This window comes from Schistocerca serialis, chromosome 5, assembly GCF_023864345.2.
Source record: "Schistocerca serialis cubense isolate TAMUIC-IGC-003099 chromosome 5, iqSchSeri2.2, whole genome shotgun sequence".
Taxonomy (NCBI): Eukaryota; Metazoa; Arthropoda; class Insecta; order Orthoptera; family Acrididae; genus Schistocerca; species Schistocerca serialis.
The window spans coordinates 571730704-571748916 of NC_064642.1; the positions used below are offsets into that span (position 1 = coordinate 571730704).

Below are 18213 nucleotides of genomic sequence, written 5' to 3' on the forward strand. Positions count from 1 at the left end.
TGGCTCAACTTATCCAATCTCATGCACAAAATCATCAGAAGGTTATCACTAAGAGTGTTGTTCAAAGTACTGAACAGTAATAATAAGTTACGTAGATACCTCTGAAGATGAACTAGTCTGACTTCAAAGTAGTCATGGAAAAATGTGTAAATATAATGATAAAAAAAATTGGCTTGTGGAGTTTCATTTACTTTTTCTTCATTGAAAATAGCAGTCACAGTAACAGTGTTTTTCTGCATAGTTGTCTCCACAATAAAATGTAGACTGTGTTCCAGCCTTAAGAATTCATATTTGAGTATTAAAACATACATGCAAAATTTGAATGTCACCCATTTACAGGCAATAATTCAGCTTATTATCAGTACTGAAAATAATGTATTTTCATAACAATAGAGAAAAACTAACTCTTAGACAGCTTAAATTATGATGAAATTAATATTAATTGATTATTTTTGCAGGCTTCACCTTCAGTAGTGACACGTTGTGGATTAATTCATATTGACCATAAAGAATTTGGTTACAAACCACTTGTAGATTCTTGGATAGAAAGGCAGAATCCTCGATGGATGGCAGACAATGAGAAGCTATTTGCTGATATGTTTGACTGGCTGGTTCCTCCGTGTATGAAGTTTTTGCATAATGAAGCTACCCACATCCTGATGCATTTAGGTGAAACACAGCTTGTTAAGTGAGTTTCAATCAGAATATGACAAAACATAATTTGATTTGGATTGTAAAGCGCTATTTAATTTGAGTGATGTTTTTGTGCTTCCAGCATTTGACTCATTAGGAAGGTCATAATGTAATTTGGTCAGTACTTTTCTTTTTCTAGGATTAATCTATCACTTTGACTTGAAATGAGTGTTATTATCAATCTTTATGAAAGCTGAAATGAAAATCATGGGCTAAGAATCAAACTTTTCCAGTTGTGGATAATGGTCTTACCAGATGAGCTATCCAGGCATGACTCATGGTCCATGTATGTCTTCCATATGGGAGAACTGCAGGAAAGAATTACAGCATCAGCAAAGTGCTTGTTTCCAGAATGAAGAGAAGTTTGTGAGAGATTAAAACTTTTCTAGGTTAGGCTTTGAACCCAGTTGATGTTCCTGCATCTGTAACCTTACTTGCCCAAAGTGTCAAAGGTTCACAAGCAGGATTGCGATCTCACTGTGTTAACAGCACTGACCACCACTCAAAAACTTTTTCTCTTCATTAACAGCTGTTTGAATCAATTAGGCAGTTTTAAGGAATTTTATCACATTAGCTGACCCTGGTCAGAGATCATAAAATATTTTCATAAAAAAGTGATGGAACAAGAAATTACTTACTTTTCTTATTACTGTGTGAATGTTTACATGAAAAGAAAATATTTGTCATACACAAAATGTTTAACAAGTGAAACATATTTATCACAATCATGTCCCTTGTGGCTACATAACGTAGGGCTACTCTTAGAGAATCACAGTTTGAAAAACCATCCATCATTTACGTTGTATCAAACTTTATGCTGCATACAAATTTAGTGGCGCTTCAATATTTATAAAGATGAGCAATGAGGTACACTAAGATTGTGATAACTGTAAAGTCTCTTAACAGATCTAGAATTTGGAAAAGAAAAAGTAATCATCACCATAGAATTACTGTAGCACGTCACTGATCTAAGCTTGCATTGACAAAAATCAGAAAAATTAAAACAGTGTAACAAAACTTTTTAAATGTCTCTTATAGTCCAGCCAGGAAAAATTTTTCACTGCACTTGTGTTTTTTGGATCCTATTCTATTCCATCTTGGGTAACATTGAATCCCAGAAGTTTATCTCTTGACAACTGAATGTTGGTAGTGATGCCTGCATTCTTTAATATTTCAGTACACAGTGCAGTAGATCCATGTGCCATTCTCAGTTTGGAATAGGAGACAATAACCACCAGTGCACTTAATGATTCTAACAATAGCTCATGTCCCAAAGCTTTCTTCTAGTGTAGCAATAAATACTGCAGCACTGACATTTAAGCCAAATGGAGGATGCAAAATTGATAATTGCATTTAGCAGACATGACTATTGTGCATTTTCAGGACTTTTCCTGTAATGGTATCTGCCAACAGGATGATAGACATTCTATGCAGGACAAACATTTCACTCTTAAATTTTTGCAGTTACACTTTGAGATTTTCAGGTCACATTGTGGCTAGAAGTAGCACTCTGTTTATAGCCCTTGCACCTAGTCTCACTCGTGCATCTTGCATGTTTCTTTGCTGAGTGTTGCATATTGAATAGCTTATTGGGCTATGCATATAGCCTATGTTAATGTCCATGGATGATTCCAGGTTTCTCTTCAAATACAACAGTGTAGCAGCATGACATTGTATAAATCCACTTTGCTTGCTTCGTCTAAACATGATTTATCCAAAACTTTGTTCTGACTGATGCCACTCTTGTAACTTTTGTCATTTCATTTTATGACACTTCTTATTTGGTGCCTGCTACCATAGGCTGCACTTGTCCACAAAATCTTTCATGCTCTGGTGTAATTTCTGTCAAGTTGATTTGTGTCTCTTCCTTGTCCACACAAAAAATAAGTTTCTCTGTGGTAAAATCGATCTTGGCTCCATATTCACAAAAAAATTGATGCTGAGTATACAGTCAACAAGAAGATTTACACAACCAGGATTGATCTTCAGTTCCAACCAGATGTAATAAGTTTATGGGCTATTGATATCACAGGCTTTGTTTTCACACCATTTGTCCCAACTCTCTTTACATTTCTAATTTCAAGCGACAGAACTGCTTTGTCTCTCTTTACCTTGAAAAATAATTCAGATGAAAACAATTAATTCTGCACTTGCAGCAGTTATGGTTAATGATATTACACCATGCACCTTCAGAGGTACTGTCTTGTTATTTGTCTTATGCTGTTCTTTTTGCTTCATGCTGCCCAGTATTTAGTAGTTCAGGTATCAGTTCTATAGTGTTCTACCCTATTAGATTCAAACTCTGCTAGATCCTTAACTAAGAAAGCAGGACAAAACTGATTTTAGTTTGTCAGTGGTATTTTTCCAACAAGTTGTTGTGGGTTATTTGCTGGAATACTGTTTCTTCTTTGTTTGTTCTCCTGAGTCTATTGTTGCCTTTGTCTGTTACCATTTGGTAATTGATTTTGTTTTTAAACTGGATGGTATGATTTTGCCTGTTTTGTCAGATACATTGGGAATAACCATTTCCATCTTTGTTATTATGTTTGTAGTGTATCCTTAGCACGTGACTGTTTTCCCTTGGCACACTGCTGTAGTATGGTGTCTTATAATTTTCAGCAAGTGTACTGTGCACTTTGATCATTTCTTGTCTTGTTGTTCATGTATTGTGGTGACCTGTAGTGGCCCTTGATTTTTCATCAAACATCAATACAATCCAAATAGGACATGAAAGTCTTTTGATTATAATCCAGAACTGCCAGATTTCTATTGTAAATTTCATCTTCAGAATTTTAATAATGTGAACTTCTGCTACCAAAATTATAACTTATTGAGATGCTTCTGAAAGTATTGTGTATGATTTCCAGTGTCAGCATCCAAAATTTCAGGATTAAAAATTATTTTTGCACCTATTCCCGCACGTCTTCACTCCAGTATGTATTGAGAAAGCCTCATTTGAGCTAATTACAATTTTAAATATGTTCCTACAATTTTTATTTCCCATACAACTGCATCACCTTACATATAACACTAGTGCAGCCCATTCTTGAGCACTGCTTGAGAGTCTGGGATCTCCACCAGGCAGATTAAAGCCAGACATCAAAGCAATTCATAGCTGTTCTGCTAGATTTGTGACTGATGGGTTCGATGTACAAGTGAGTCTTTCAAAGATGCATTGTAAACACAAATGGGAATCCCTGGAGGGAAGATAATGTTCTTTTTGTGTAACACTAATGAAAAAATTTAGAGAACTGGCTTTGCTGCTAACTGCAGAATGATTCTACCACTGCCAGTGTACATTTGGTGTAAGGACAGCAAAGACAATATAAGAGAAATTAGGTATCTTATGGAAGAATACAGACAGCCTCTTTTCCCTCACTCCATTTGCAAGTGGATCAGACAAGGAAATGGCTAGTTGTGTTACAAGGTACCCTCCAACATGCACCATGTGGCTTGTGGAGTTTGTATGTAGATGTAGATGTAACTGCCTACTGATTTTATCCTTGACATTTCAGTCCAGATAATTGTACGTGTAGCCTACCAGCGAGCTGGATAAGACTTTTGTGGACAATATGCTCTCCATCTGTTTCTACTATTAAAAATGTTTCTCTTTTTATAACTTGCAAAGTTAAAGCTTTGTGGTGAAAGTTTACATATATTTGGTTGAGCCACCTTATTCTGGTATGTCCAACAAGTTTCCTACAGTGTACTGTCATTTCCAAGTAATGTCTAGGAGTTCTAATATCTTGCATCCTTTGCACATGCCCAAACCATTTCAGCTGTGCAGTGAGTGGGTAGTTTCTAATGCAGTCATTTATAACTCAGTCTCATTTTTTCTTTTGCATAACATATTGTAAAAATTACTTTTTGCACGCTTGTAGTATACTAATGCCATGGTTGTCACAGGGTATGATTTGAATATTATTTGTTCGGCGTTTATGGAAATTACTGTATCCCACACTGGACTTTCTGCTTGTTAGAAGAGCATGGAACCTTGCCACAATCTCTTTGGGCTTCTAACTTAGCACTGCCCTGGTTGTTACAATAATTCCATTACAACTTAAGTTTTCTACATTCTGCTCATTCATTGCTACTAATGTGTACTTATTGAATTTGTTAGTCCAGCAATCTAATTTCCTTTAAACCACTTGCTCTGTCTCTCCCCAGATGGGAGTATCATCTGCAAAAAATAAAGATTCAAATTTTCATATTCTACTGCTTCAATTTCTTTAATAATTACATCTATGAATGTTGTGAAAAGTAGGGAAGAAAGTACACTACCATGTTGTATGCTTTTTTTTTTGTTGAGAACCAGTCAGATCTATCATTTCCTACTTGTACTCAGTTTTGCAGTATTTATACAGCAGTTGGAGATCTTTTGCATTAGAGAACTTGAAACTCTAGTTTATGCAGACTCTCCCGTATTTTGCTCCTAGGAAAACCATCATAGTTTTTTTCTATTTCTAAAAAAAATGGTTATCAGATCTTTTCCTTTTTCCTAGCACTTTTTCATTAGTTGTTCAATGGCATAAACTAGATCAGTTGTCCTCTGTTGCCTCCGATAGCATGTCTATCTTCTTCAAAGTGATGTCTTGTCATTATTCTTAGTCTCTTCCATCTGATCATTTGTAATATCTTCAGATGGTGTGGTAATAATGTAATTTTTCCCTGCCCCCTTTCTTGAACACTGATATGACCATTCCTTTCTTCCAGTCATCTGGTGTCATATTATCTTTCCTTTTTTTCACCATCAACATCATCATTATCCTTTTTGTCTGATCTCCCACTCTTTGATATTCCATATTCACTTTAGAGTTCTCTTCTGGATTTTATATGAGTTTTTCCCAACTCTTATCCTTCTTTTCCTTGACAATTCTCTTTGCTAATAATTTCTTATCTCTCTGTTTTTACTCTATTTCAACTACTTTTCTGTTGTCTTACATCTGTTTTTTTTTCTCAGCATTTTTATCTTTCTTTGCTTGATTTTGATCTTTAATAGCTGCATTTACGTTTTCATTCAACTAGTTTCTTTCTTGTTTACTCATCCTCTCATTTTGCCACACACTTCAGCTTCACAATTCATTAATGTTGTTTTGAACAAGTTCCATTCCTGGGTAAATTATTGATCTTGAAAAGCTTCTTTATTTTCCTTGTCTTTTAGTTTCGACTCCTTTATTCTTGGTGCATTGTGTGTACTTGGTGTTCATGCTGCCTGTTGGCACTATCTAAACATTCACTGAGAATAACTTTTGCATCACTCACTTTTCTCCAATTTGTCCATCTGTCAACTCATAGTCAGTAACTGTTTTAGATATTCCGTCCCATCTTACTTAGTTTTTTATGGCTGCCTTTTTTTCTTGAAGAAGGGTTTTTTTACTATACAGTTATTTCTGGCACAGAAATCTAGGACATTCTCACCTTCAATATTCCTTTCCCCATATCTGAAGGCCCCCATCACTTCTTTATAGCCAGATCCATCAACTCCAACTTGGGCATTTAGATCCCCCGTTATCATAATATTGTCCTCTTGTAGTTGGTCTACGAAACTGTTGAGGAACTTTCTTTTCTCATCATCATTAAATCCTTTCTGTGGAGCATATGAGGTGGGTTCCATAAGTAATGTGGCCAACTTTTTCCTTATGTGGAAGTACACCACAGTACTTTCTAACCTAATGAGCTAGTGTGAGCTTCAAAATGTTCCAGTTTCAGCCAGTTCTGAGATGCTGAGAGTCAGGGCATGTGTTCCTGTGAACTCCATTTTGCGTTTATGTAACACATGATGGTGGATGTTCTATGAAGCAGAATTACACTATAAAATTTCACACTAAATCTGCCACTGAAATTTTTCCATTAATTCCACAGCCCTTTTGGAGTGATTGATTGTCCAAAACACAATTTATGTTATGGCCCAAGCCTTTCAAGGAGGTCTGAGAGGAGGTCGCCGATGAACCTTGAATTTCCATCAGCCTTCCTAATCAACAAAAATGTGATGTGTTTGCATGATTTTTTGAATTCTGACCATCAGTTGAGTCATCAGTTGATAATAGGAACTCTAAACATGATGAAAACAACCATTTATAGCATTGTAGCCAAAGACTTCAACTTGAAAAAGGTATATGCCAAAGTGGTGCCTAAAAATGTTGCCTGATGAACAAAATTATGTGAGAGTGCTCTGGTACCAAGAACTATTGGAAATATCTGAAAATGATCCTGATTTTAAAACTCCTTTGTCTTTACTGATGAGTCATGGATTTTTGAGTATGACCTTGAGATGGAAATACATATTTCTGAGTGGCAAATCCCAGAATCCCCCCCCCCCCCCCCCCCCCCCCCAAAGAAGGAATGAAGGAATGCATGAGTAACTGCATGATCAAAATATCGAAATGATGCTTATTGTTCACTTTATGTCAGGGGCTTCATCCACCATGATGTATATGTACCGGAACCGCTGTGAATATTGGGAAAAAAGACCTCCAGGTGTGAAACACCATCTCCAGAACTGTATCAACGCAGCAGGGTGCTGTTTCAAAAATGTTTGACCAGTTGTGTGAATATGTTCAATAATTGATATTTTACGAATTTGGACACATTGCTTATGGAACCCAGTTTGCATTCCTGAATTACTGTCAGACTGTTATTGCCTCATTTCACTCTGGCTTTGATGATTCTTTCACATACATATGCAATATCTACCTTGGCTTCAGTACCTTCATGCATCACAAAACCACTCCATTCCTTGCTTCCATCTTGTTAGTATTCTAGTGTAACTTGTAACCTTTCCTCAGTTTCTTTGATGTCACTTCAAGACTGTGACAAAAGTTATTTGGATGAGCAAGTGAACACCATGGGATTTCCTTTTGCCTGCCAAATAGGTATTGAAATTTCTGTAGCACAACATTCTGTGTGATAGCATATAAGTAACCAGATAATGTTCTGCCCTCTTAGTATTCTGACTCATCACAGGTGAAGTTGGAACATAATTATGCCTTACATTCATGTTGGAGCCAATACTCAAGTGAAAATCTGGAAGTGATTCCAAACATAGAACTCTGTTCTATTGACAGCATCCTCTGTTCACATTCCCATGTTTGCTTCTTCAGTTCTGTAAGTACTTCACATGCTGTCCCCATATCAATGCATATTTGAGGAACAAAATCTCTTTTCTCCTCAACCTTTGCAGTTACTTTGTGAGCTTGCAAACCTATTTCAGTTTACACCTCAGTCAGGCCATGCCCCACAGCTGGTTGCATGATTTCTAGCTTTTGTGAAACTTTGTTGAACCTTTGTTCATTCTTGACACTGAACTCCTGATATTTCAATGATAGCACTCCTTGCTTTGCTGCCTGTTGCAACATCTCATGTTAGCTTCCATAAGAAAATTTTTCATGCAGTGTCTTCTCCATCTGCTTATCTTTTTCATTCACTTATTTAAAAAAATTATTGGCCCAGTTTATCTAAAACTTTATTAACATTTTCCTAAATTTCCACAATCCTTGGCTATTTTTACAGACATCCAGTTTAAAAAAAAAAATTATAGACAGTTTTTCCACTTTTCTACAATCACTGTTAATTTCTCCAGAGATGTGATTTTTTCTGTAATTTCACACAATTTATCCATTTGCCAGGATTAATGTATTGAGTATTTGTAACATTTTGTTAGCTTTCATTAGGGTTCAGATTTCCATGTTTTCAACTTCAATGCTTGCTAACTGGTACTCAGTCATTTCTACCCATAAAAAACACTGCCCTGAGATATGCTGATTGTCCTGCCTCTAAAATCCAAAAAATGTATTTTAGCATGGTTGCAAAATGTAATGGAAATCTTCAAACTTCATTGACTACACCATTAGTGTAATGATATTGCATTTTGCCATTGCTGAAAAGTGTTCTGATTTGCTCTACTATATTGCATTTGGTGCATTTAATGTTAATTCTACTCACTCCTTGTACTCCCTGTCCTCTGAAATTTTGCAAAGTGGCTGCTTTGCATGCAAAAAGCTGGTACTCTATTTAAAATTACTGTAAAATTGATAGATGACAGTGGTGGGGAGCAGAGCTGCCAGCTTGAACTCGCTGTACCATATCCTCCTGCAGCTGATAGTTGTATGCACACTATTTGTATACTTACTGACTGTCAACAACGTCTTTGCAGGCAGTAGGGAGGGCAGTGCTGCTGCTGCTGCTGCTGCTGTAGTGACACTGATGTGTTACAATATCATAATCAGAAATTATATGCTAAGACATGCACTCAATCACACACATGTTGAAAAGTAACATATTATCTAAATAAGCAGTTTAGCACAAATGAATTTTTGGTAACACACTATACCACTGACGGAAGAATTCCTGTTATTCTGAATCACTTTCACTGTTGTCTATGAAGCCACAACAGTTACATTTGAATTGCAACCATAATCACCTGTGTAGTCACTGGAATTGTTGTCAGACTGTAATGTAATAATAAGTTGTTCTGTGTTGTTTATTCTACATTACTTTTCACTATACAGTCCTTTGTTTACCTTATGACATTATGCTAACCTGATGATGAAGTTTGACTTATAGTGCCCTTTGTCATTCTTTTCATTTCTGCCTGGAAAGTATCAATCTAATACTCTGTAACTGCATAACTTTTTATAGAATGGGGTTTCATGTACTCATCGTACAAATGTGCAGATCCATATTCGCTATCATCCTGGGTTTCTCTGTATAAACTGTGAAATTTAAGTTAAATTAATGTCAAAATCAAAGTTGATTTGAGTAAGCTACTTATTAACATCTTGAGAAATATTAGAATAGTTCACAACATACTTACACGAAGCAGCTACATGCTTACTACTCAAACACCAAAACGAGACTGCCACCTCTGCCAATATGGCTGACACTATATATACCTTTTAAACAATTCCGAACAATCCTCAGCATTGTTTAAAATGGTTTTTTGATTAAATAACAATTAAAATAAGCATTTAAAAACTGATAATAAGTATATAAATGTATGTTTGCTCCTGTACAGCAAGTACATTACTTAGTCTGTGTCTGTGATTTGATTCGAGCATAACTTCTTGAATACATAATTACAATAATGTATTTACATACTTTATTAATTACTAGAGGCTCCATTCATAGAAAGTATTCCTATCATTTACATTGCTTCTGTACTTTAACATAATTGCAATGTAATAGTTAGTTTTGTTGCTATAATTTTTTCGGGCATATTACATATTGACATTTTGTTTACATGTGTGATCCCGTATTAGACTGGAGAATGTACATTTTAAGTGGGTTTTTATTGACTGTTATGTTTCAACATCCCCAAAAGGATTTGTGCAACTGAAAGTAGGAACAAAACCTTTTCTAACAAATCTACATAACAGTACACATTTTAATTGGAAGAACAATCATTTTACTTATGGTATGAGATAAATCCTGTGTTTGGTTAAATATGTAAATTAATATGAAGCATTATGCAAAAATTATTACGCAATACTACAAGGAAAGAACAAATAATTTCTTAACTGTATGAGATAACATGCAACTTTGAGTCTCAAAACTAGTATAAAATTCCTAAGTGTAAATTCACTAATCTCACTACATAAAATATCAGGTTACAGTACACAGGCTGTCTCAAGGCTGTTTGGTTTATCCGAGACAATATTGTAACAAAGTGTAGATTAATTCTTGAAACATAATTCTTTACAGTATGCAGACTGTCTTGTAAAAAATCTTGAGGATTGCAGTACGCAGACTGCTTTATGGATAATCTTGAGATTTGCAATATGCTGACTGCTTTGTAGAATGAAATGTCTGACCAATGACCAATCTTACTATTTTTCATTTGGCAAGACACTTCTGATGCTTCATGTACGTCCTTACAAACATATAATGATTACTTCCAATACAATACAGTCACTGCCTCTTCCTTCACAGTATGTGTCAATACATAGTGGTGTTGAGACATCAAGAGTGTGGTTGCATACTGCTAATATTCTCAGTGAGTCATTCCTTATGACAATTATAAGGCATTATACGTGAAACAAATGTCAGATGTTAGTGTGAGTGAGTCATTCCTCACGACAATTATATGTTTAAATGAATATATTTACATGACAGAGCATACTTGCATATAAGTAAGTGTTCACAACTTTGAGTGCTAGTATATGGCAGAAAAATAGATAAGTATGTGTTCACAACTTTTAGTGCTAGTATATAGTAGAAAAAATTCATAAATAAATGTTTACCACTTGGGTGACAACACACAACAAAATCAGACATAAATAAATAATATAGTATGACAGAGCATAGTTACATTTAATAACACAGGAACACTAGCTTGTTTCCCGGATCCTCCTATAAAATAGGCTTTAGTCACTTAATTAAAGCTGACACAGTAAATGCGGAGGGCCTCAACAATACAGACATATACATATGGATAGAGAGGTGGACAGTTTGGTGTTCTGCTGAGAAGTAAGAAATGAAATTGAAGATTTGGAGTGTTGGCGCTGAAGAAGGAAAGATGACAGACCCCAAAGATTGGAACCCCCCCCCACCACCTCCCCAGGACACGTACTGTTCTAGTACTTCACTGTGGTGCCGGAGGGAGAAGTGTGCGCGGCATACCCTACAGAACAGACTTGCCACAGCTTCACCTTCCCAGTCCCTGAAAATTAACACCCAATACTCCCTATTAACTGATCAACAAAGGGTAAACAATAGCACTCTGCGAGACAAGGTAACTGGAAATTTTAACATTAAGTTCAAAGTTCCTCTGATATCTATATCAGACTCAACATAATTGATACATAAACATGAGTATATAGAAATAAGGGACACAAGTATCATATCAAGTTATTGCATATTCCATATTAATAAATAAACAAAGTAGAATGTCTCTTTGGACCAATCATATAAGTGTGACGACGTGCACCTCATGATGAGAAATTCCTTTCACATCAATGTATTTGCTAAATACCAGAAAGTTAAGTGTGGAAATGACAAAGACAATGATGTAACAAATTTTAAATTAAGTTTGATACATGTCTGAGATATACAAGTTTAATTTTCTGGATTCTCATTCAAGTATCATATATGTTCTCTTCTCAACTGACAAGGCATATGAAAAGTATTAGTTTTTTTATATATAAAAGTCCAAGGACTATTTCATAAAGTATATGCAACAGAATTATTTCAAGTGGCAGCTCATATAAATAAACAGAAGTAAGTTTGAGAATACCTTGACAATGAGTGATTACAGAGAATTATGTTGCATGTGACAGTATATCATGATATAATATATTCTAATATGTTGCTAGTTCTCACTTTGTTCCTATAAGTTGTAAATTTAATTAAAGTAAATATATTTCTTTTGAAAGGGAGAGAACATTGATAATGAGTGGTTACTGAGAACCATGTTGCATGTGACAGTATAACATTGTACAAAATTTTATGTAAGTCTAGTTTCCAATCAATTTAATACAATATGTTCCTTAGTCAAAGGAAGCAAATTTTGGCAAAAAACAGTGTTCATGTCCTAATCCACCTAACTGTCTATTGCATTCATTTACTCATTAAAAAAAGTAATTAACCCAGATTCAATTTTCATACCAGACAAGAATTAGTTGTCAGCTTTGCACTCATCAACTTTCGTGGATAAATCGTGTCAGTTTTCAACTGTTAAATTACATCAAGACATAACCACTATATCACCTGAGTGACCAATGTTCTTACTTCCTTAGAAGGTAACTGAACTTGAGTATTTCTGGTCAGGAAACTACAAGGATGGATGGAAGGATTTACCCACAACAACTGTCAAAAACATCATGTCCTTGTAACTTATATGTAGTTATTTATGTAGTTATTTCTAAAATTTTCTTTTGCATCATCTAGCTGTGACAGTGAGCCACATGGCCATATGTATCCATACAATCCAAATTTGGGCGCTAATGACCACAGAAGTTTTGCGCCCTAAAACCACAAAAAAAAAAAAAAAAAAAAAAAAAAAAAAAAAAAAAAAAAAAAAAAAAAAAAAATCCAAATTTCATTGGAAATTTAAGTAACAACAGGTTCTCCCCAGAACAGATACTGCACATTCATCAGTTGATATACTTCTTGTTGATCATCACCTCATTAGACATGATGTAGCAACAACAGATGAGACAACATAGGTTGAGACAAGGGCTGGAGTACCACAGGTTACATTTGAACGGATCAAGAGTTGAGACAAAATAGTTAGTTCAGTTATTCGAAAGGTATGATATATACTTTTCCTTGCCAGGTAATAAATAATGAATAATCCAGATTCCATTTGAGAACAGATGTCTGCAAGAATAACAGCTCTACTTGTGAATATCAATTATCATGAGCTTCAGACAAGCATCAAATTTTTACTCATTACATGGTATTTGTTTGTGACCATTGGCATACAAGTGATATAACAACATAAAATTAAATCAGTTATCATTGAGTATTTAAATATCAGACTACAGGCTAAAATTTGCCTAGAGAAGTCTCAGATTAAAATATTTAGAACCCAAATGGATTTGCCTATAAACACATGGAGAGAAGAATTATATGCTTGCTGCAATCTGCAGTGTCTCTTAGCAAACATTTTGTAATACATGAGGTATATCTATAACTAAGCAGTTTTCAGATTTGTGTAGATATAACATTAAAAGTAATATGCATAACATCGTAAATTTACCGGGTGATCAAAAAGTCAGTATAAATTTGAAAAGTTAATAAACCATGGAATAATGTAGATAGAGAGGTAAAAATTGACACACATGCTTGGAATGACATGGGGTTTTATTAGAACACTCTCACACACACACACACACACACACACACACACACACACACACACACACACACACACACACAAATCCGGAGTTCACAAAATGTTCAACAGATGACACTGGCGCTGGACACCAAAAAATCAATGACTGCGCATGACAATTGTGTTACAGAATCGCATCATCCCCAGCATGGCTGATAAACACCTATTGGAATGTACGATGTTTATGCAGGATGGCGCTCCACCCCATATTGCTAGACGCGTGAAAGATCTCTTGCGCGCGTCGTTTGGTGATGATCGTGTGCTCAGCTGCCACTTTCGTCATGCTTGACCTCCCAGGTCCCCAGACCTCAGTCAATGCGATTATTGGCTTTGGGGTTACCTGAAGTCGCAAGTGTATCATGATCGACTGACATCTCTAGGGAAGACAACATCCGACGCCAATGCCTCACCATAACTCCGGACATGCTTTACAGTGCTGTTCACAACATTATTCCTCGACTACAGCTATTGTTGAGGAATGATGGTGGACATTTCCTGTAAAGAACATCATCTTTGCTTTGTCTTACTTTGTTATGCTAATTATTGCTATTCTGATCAGATGAAGCACCATCTGTTGGACATTTTTTGAACGTTTGTATTTTTTTGGTTCTAATAAAAGCCCATGTCATTCCAAGCATGTGTGTCAGTTTTTACCTCTCTATCTACATCATTCCGTGATTTATTCAGTTTTCAAATTTATACTGTAGATAGTATAGTTTACACTGATACCAGACAAGTAGCAAATATTATCTCTGTTTCATTGTATTAAAGGCAAGAAAATTATTTAAACAACTTTTAAAATGACTGACCATAATGTCCATTTAGGCATTAGAAATAACATTAAAAGAAAAATTGTATGAATTTCAGAACCTGGGAATCAGAAACTCTTCTGCCCCATTACTTTTGCCAAGTATTCAATAATTCCATTGAGTAATAGAGACAAGATCATAACATAGAGTATTTTCATATTTAACAGCCAATCAGTATTGTTACATTTTCTAGCCAGCCATAGCAAAAAAAATTTTGGAGATGACCAATATTTCTTTTTGTTTGTCAACCTTTTACAAAGTTATCAGCATAATGAGAATATAAAGTCACCACCACAATGAGATTATCCATATATTCATTAAGCAGTGACGTATCAATTTCTTGGATGGTATGGATAGTGGAAGGTAATTAGTTTGTACCGAAAAGTAAGAGAAAATGTGACATGAAAAAGAAAATAGTCACACCAGCTCAGAGCCTTGGGTTCGCCACCCCCAAATAACAAAAAGAGATTGCAACCTCCTGAGGAATAACAGTTCTTGTGATGTTATATGAGTGATCAAGGCTGTCTGTATAATTTCAGCTGTGTAACATTCCTGAGTCCATATAAACTGTTAGACTTAGAATATACAGGTCCGTATGCATTTGTATGTGGGTTTTCAACAATTTCATATGGTCCTATATAAATATAAAAAATTTCTTTATTTCTATGTTTAATGCTTTAGATTTGGTATAACTTTTTGTCGAAACTAGATCTCCAACTTTGAATTCTGTGTTTTTTATTTGTTTGTCATTCCATTTCTTTCTTATTTCATAATAACCTTTCATGGTCATTCTAACTACTTCCTCTCTTTCAGTTGCTATTATACTTTTATGTGCTGGAAACACTGTAAGTTATTAGATTATGTAAGGTGGTTTTTGGTCAAACATGATCTCATAAGGAGAGTATCCAGTGGAAGTATGTTGTAAGCTATTCATAATATCTTTAAAATCATTGATATCATTTAACCAATTGGTATGATCTTTCTGACAGTAAGTTCTATATAGTCTTCCAATTTCTCTCATATACCATTCAGTTGGGTTACATTTAGGTGAAAAGGATGATATTAAGATATGTCTGGTGTTATATTCTTCTAAAAATTCCTTTCAAAATTTTGAAGTAAATTGTCTCCCACTATCAGATAAAATTGCTTTTGGTATACCGGTACCTATTTTAATAAAGTAATCTTTCACAAATTTAGTAGCTATTTTCTTGCTAGTTGCTTTCTTTAAAGGATAAAATTTCACATATTTAGAAAATAAATCCACAATGACAAAAATATATTGAAACCCTCCTTTAGCTCTTGGAAGTTGACCATACAAATCTAACTGCACCAAATCCAACTGATTATGTCATACCACATTTTGTAAAAGTCCTTTTTTGGTTTTGTTTCTAACTTTTCTTCTTTGACATCTATCACAATGAGCAAGTAAGGTCCTAAGTCTCCTAGACAAATTATGAAAATATATACATTCTTGTATCTTTTGAATACATTTCAATGCACCACAGTGTCTGAAGCTTTCATGTGTGTATTTTATCAAAGTATTTGTATGAGAATCTGGCCAGCAAACTTTCCGAGTGTCACTGTCTGGGCTGTGTCTATAAAATAGAGTACCTTTGAAGACCTGGTAGTACATTTGTACTTTCTCACGCCCTTTCTTCCCTAGATAACTCGAAACAAGCTTCCAATGATCACCACCATTTTGATATCTTCTCAATTGATTACAGATTTTCCTAATTTCACTTTCCTTTTTGACATCTTTAAAATACATTATTTTAAATTTTCTCCATTAACCATTGTTTTCACTATGATTTCCATTCCCCACTGCCATTCTTAGAGGACATCAGCAATTACATTGACCTTTGCATTTAGAAAATGAACTGTATATTTGAACTGCTGTAAGAACATTGACCACCTGGTAGTTCTCCCATGATACAATTTGCACTCTTGTAGGTACGTTAATGCTTTATGATCTGTATAAAATTTGACTTAATGCCCAAACAAATAATTTTTAAATTTTTTGAATCCCCATACAATTGTCAAATCTCATTTTCAGTTATCGCGTAATTTCTCTCATCTTTTTGTAAGGTTCTACTTGAAAATGCTATAGAATGATGTTCTATTTCCCCATTAACTTCCTTTTCTTGGAATAAGTGTACCCCCAGCCTATAATCACAACTGCCTGTCATCAAACGAAATGATAATGATAAATCAGGTCTATAAAGTATTTCACTTTCTACCAACTCTTTCTTAATTTTGTCAAAAGCTAATTGGCATTCATCAGACCAATCCCACAATGCACTGTCCCAAATTTTTCATATCAACTTCATTATCTGAGTACACACTTTGAAAAATTTCACTTAATACTTTACACTTTTGATCACCATACTGACATTTGCTACAATAGTCACTAACTACACTTAATACTTTATCACTAATCAGATCTTCTTTGTCATTTTCACCAATACATTCAGACATGACATCACTAACATCAACTGGCAACATTAAACTATCAGCCCCCAGGCGCTCGCCATTCAGGTGCCGGGTACGGGCTTGGTGACCCCGGGGTTCCTGAGCTGGGGACTGATAAGTGCCGCCAGTCCCCTGCCACCGTAAGCTCTGAGCATACTTCAGCAACCATGGTGCGGCGTGGCAGTAGAATGTTGTGTGTCTCAGGGAATGGGGATCTTGGCTTGACCGCCCAGATCGCGAGGTTGGAATAAACGTCTATAAACAACCCCTCAATCTCAAGGTGTGCTGCGCGCTGATGAGATGCATGGCTGTTGAGGCGGAACAGTCGTTAGCAGGCAACCTCTGGGGAACCTGCCGCACCTCAGTTATATAAGGCTTACCTAGGCATGCGGGGCTCTGTCTAGGTGGACTTCTAGATCCCTGGTTGCTCCTGGGACCGAGATGGATCCTTCAGAGTCCTCTTTTCTTCCTCCCAGCGGAAAGGGTGGGCTGCTGGAAGGTTCTAACACCCATTCTCTTAAGAGGGCTCGTGCAGTCAGTCCCACTGACTCCGGCACTTCTTTGACAAGACCAGTCTTAGGTAACAGAATGCATTCTGGTAATCCGAATGTGTTTCTCATTGTGAAACAGAAGGAGGGTCGTTTCGAGAAGGTTTCAACCTTCTATATACAAAAGAGTTTGGATGGAATCTGTGGCTCCTTAAAATCGGTGAAGCACTTACATAATGGGACCCTGCTAGTGGAAACTTCCACTTCCCAGCAAGCAACTAACCTCCAATCTGCTAAATGCCTTGGAGAGTATGCCATAGACACTAAACTGCACAGCACCTTGAACTACAGCAAAGATGTTGTGACATGCCGGGATCTAGTTGACATTCCCAAGGAAGAACTGCAACCTGAGTGGGCTCTGGAAGTTATCGTTGATGTCCAACATATCATGAAGAGAGTTGATGGCAATCTTGTCAAATCCGACTCCTTTATTCTGACCTTCAGTAGCACCAAACTTCCTGAACATGTTAAAGCTGGCTTCCTTCGCCTTAGTGCGAGGCCTTATTTCCCAACCCCAATGCGCTGTTTTAAATGCCAGTGTTTTGCGCATACCAGCTTAGGATGTAAAGGTGAAGTGACTTGTGGCAACTGTGGTAAGGCTGCTCATGAAGGAGTTGGTTGCTCGTCTCCAGCCAAATGTATCAATTGCTCTGTTAAGCACCCTGTTTGGTGTAGGGACTGCCAAATATTTTTAGAGGAGCGCAAAGTCCAGGAAGTAAAAACAACCAAGCATATCCCCTATGGTGAGGCGAAAATGATCTATAAGCCGATGCAACCTCCCACATTTGCTATGTATTTTGCATCCCTGGTTCAGACGCCTACTCCAAAAGTCGATGCCTCAATGCAGACCGAGGTGGTGAGT

The 18213-nt window shown here is 36.0% G+C and overlaps 1 protein-coding gene across 1 annotated transcript in view; it reads left to right on the plus strand.

The window, feature by feature from the left end:
- The first annotated feature begins 566 nt into the window (after positions 1-566).
- LOC126482095 (dynein axonemal heavy chain 12-like) overlaps positions 567-18213 on the plus strand; it is a 60340-nt gene continuing 42693 nt past the window's right edge. Inside the window, exon 1 of the mRNA XM_050106071.1 lies at positions 567-688. Within this exon, the coding sequence (XP_049962028.1) occupies positions 567-688 (122 nt within the window). The remainder of the gene's footprint in view (positions 689-18213) is intronic.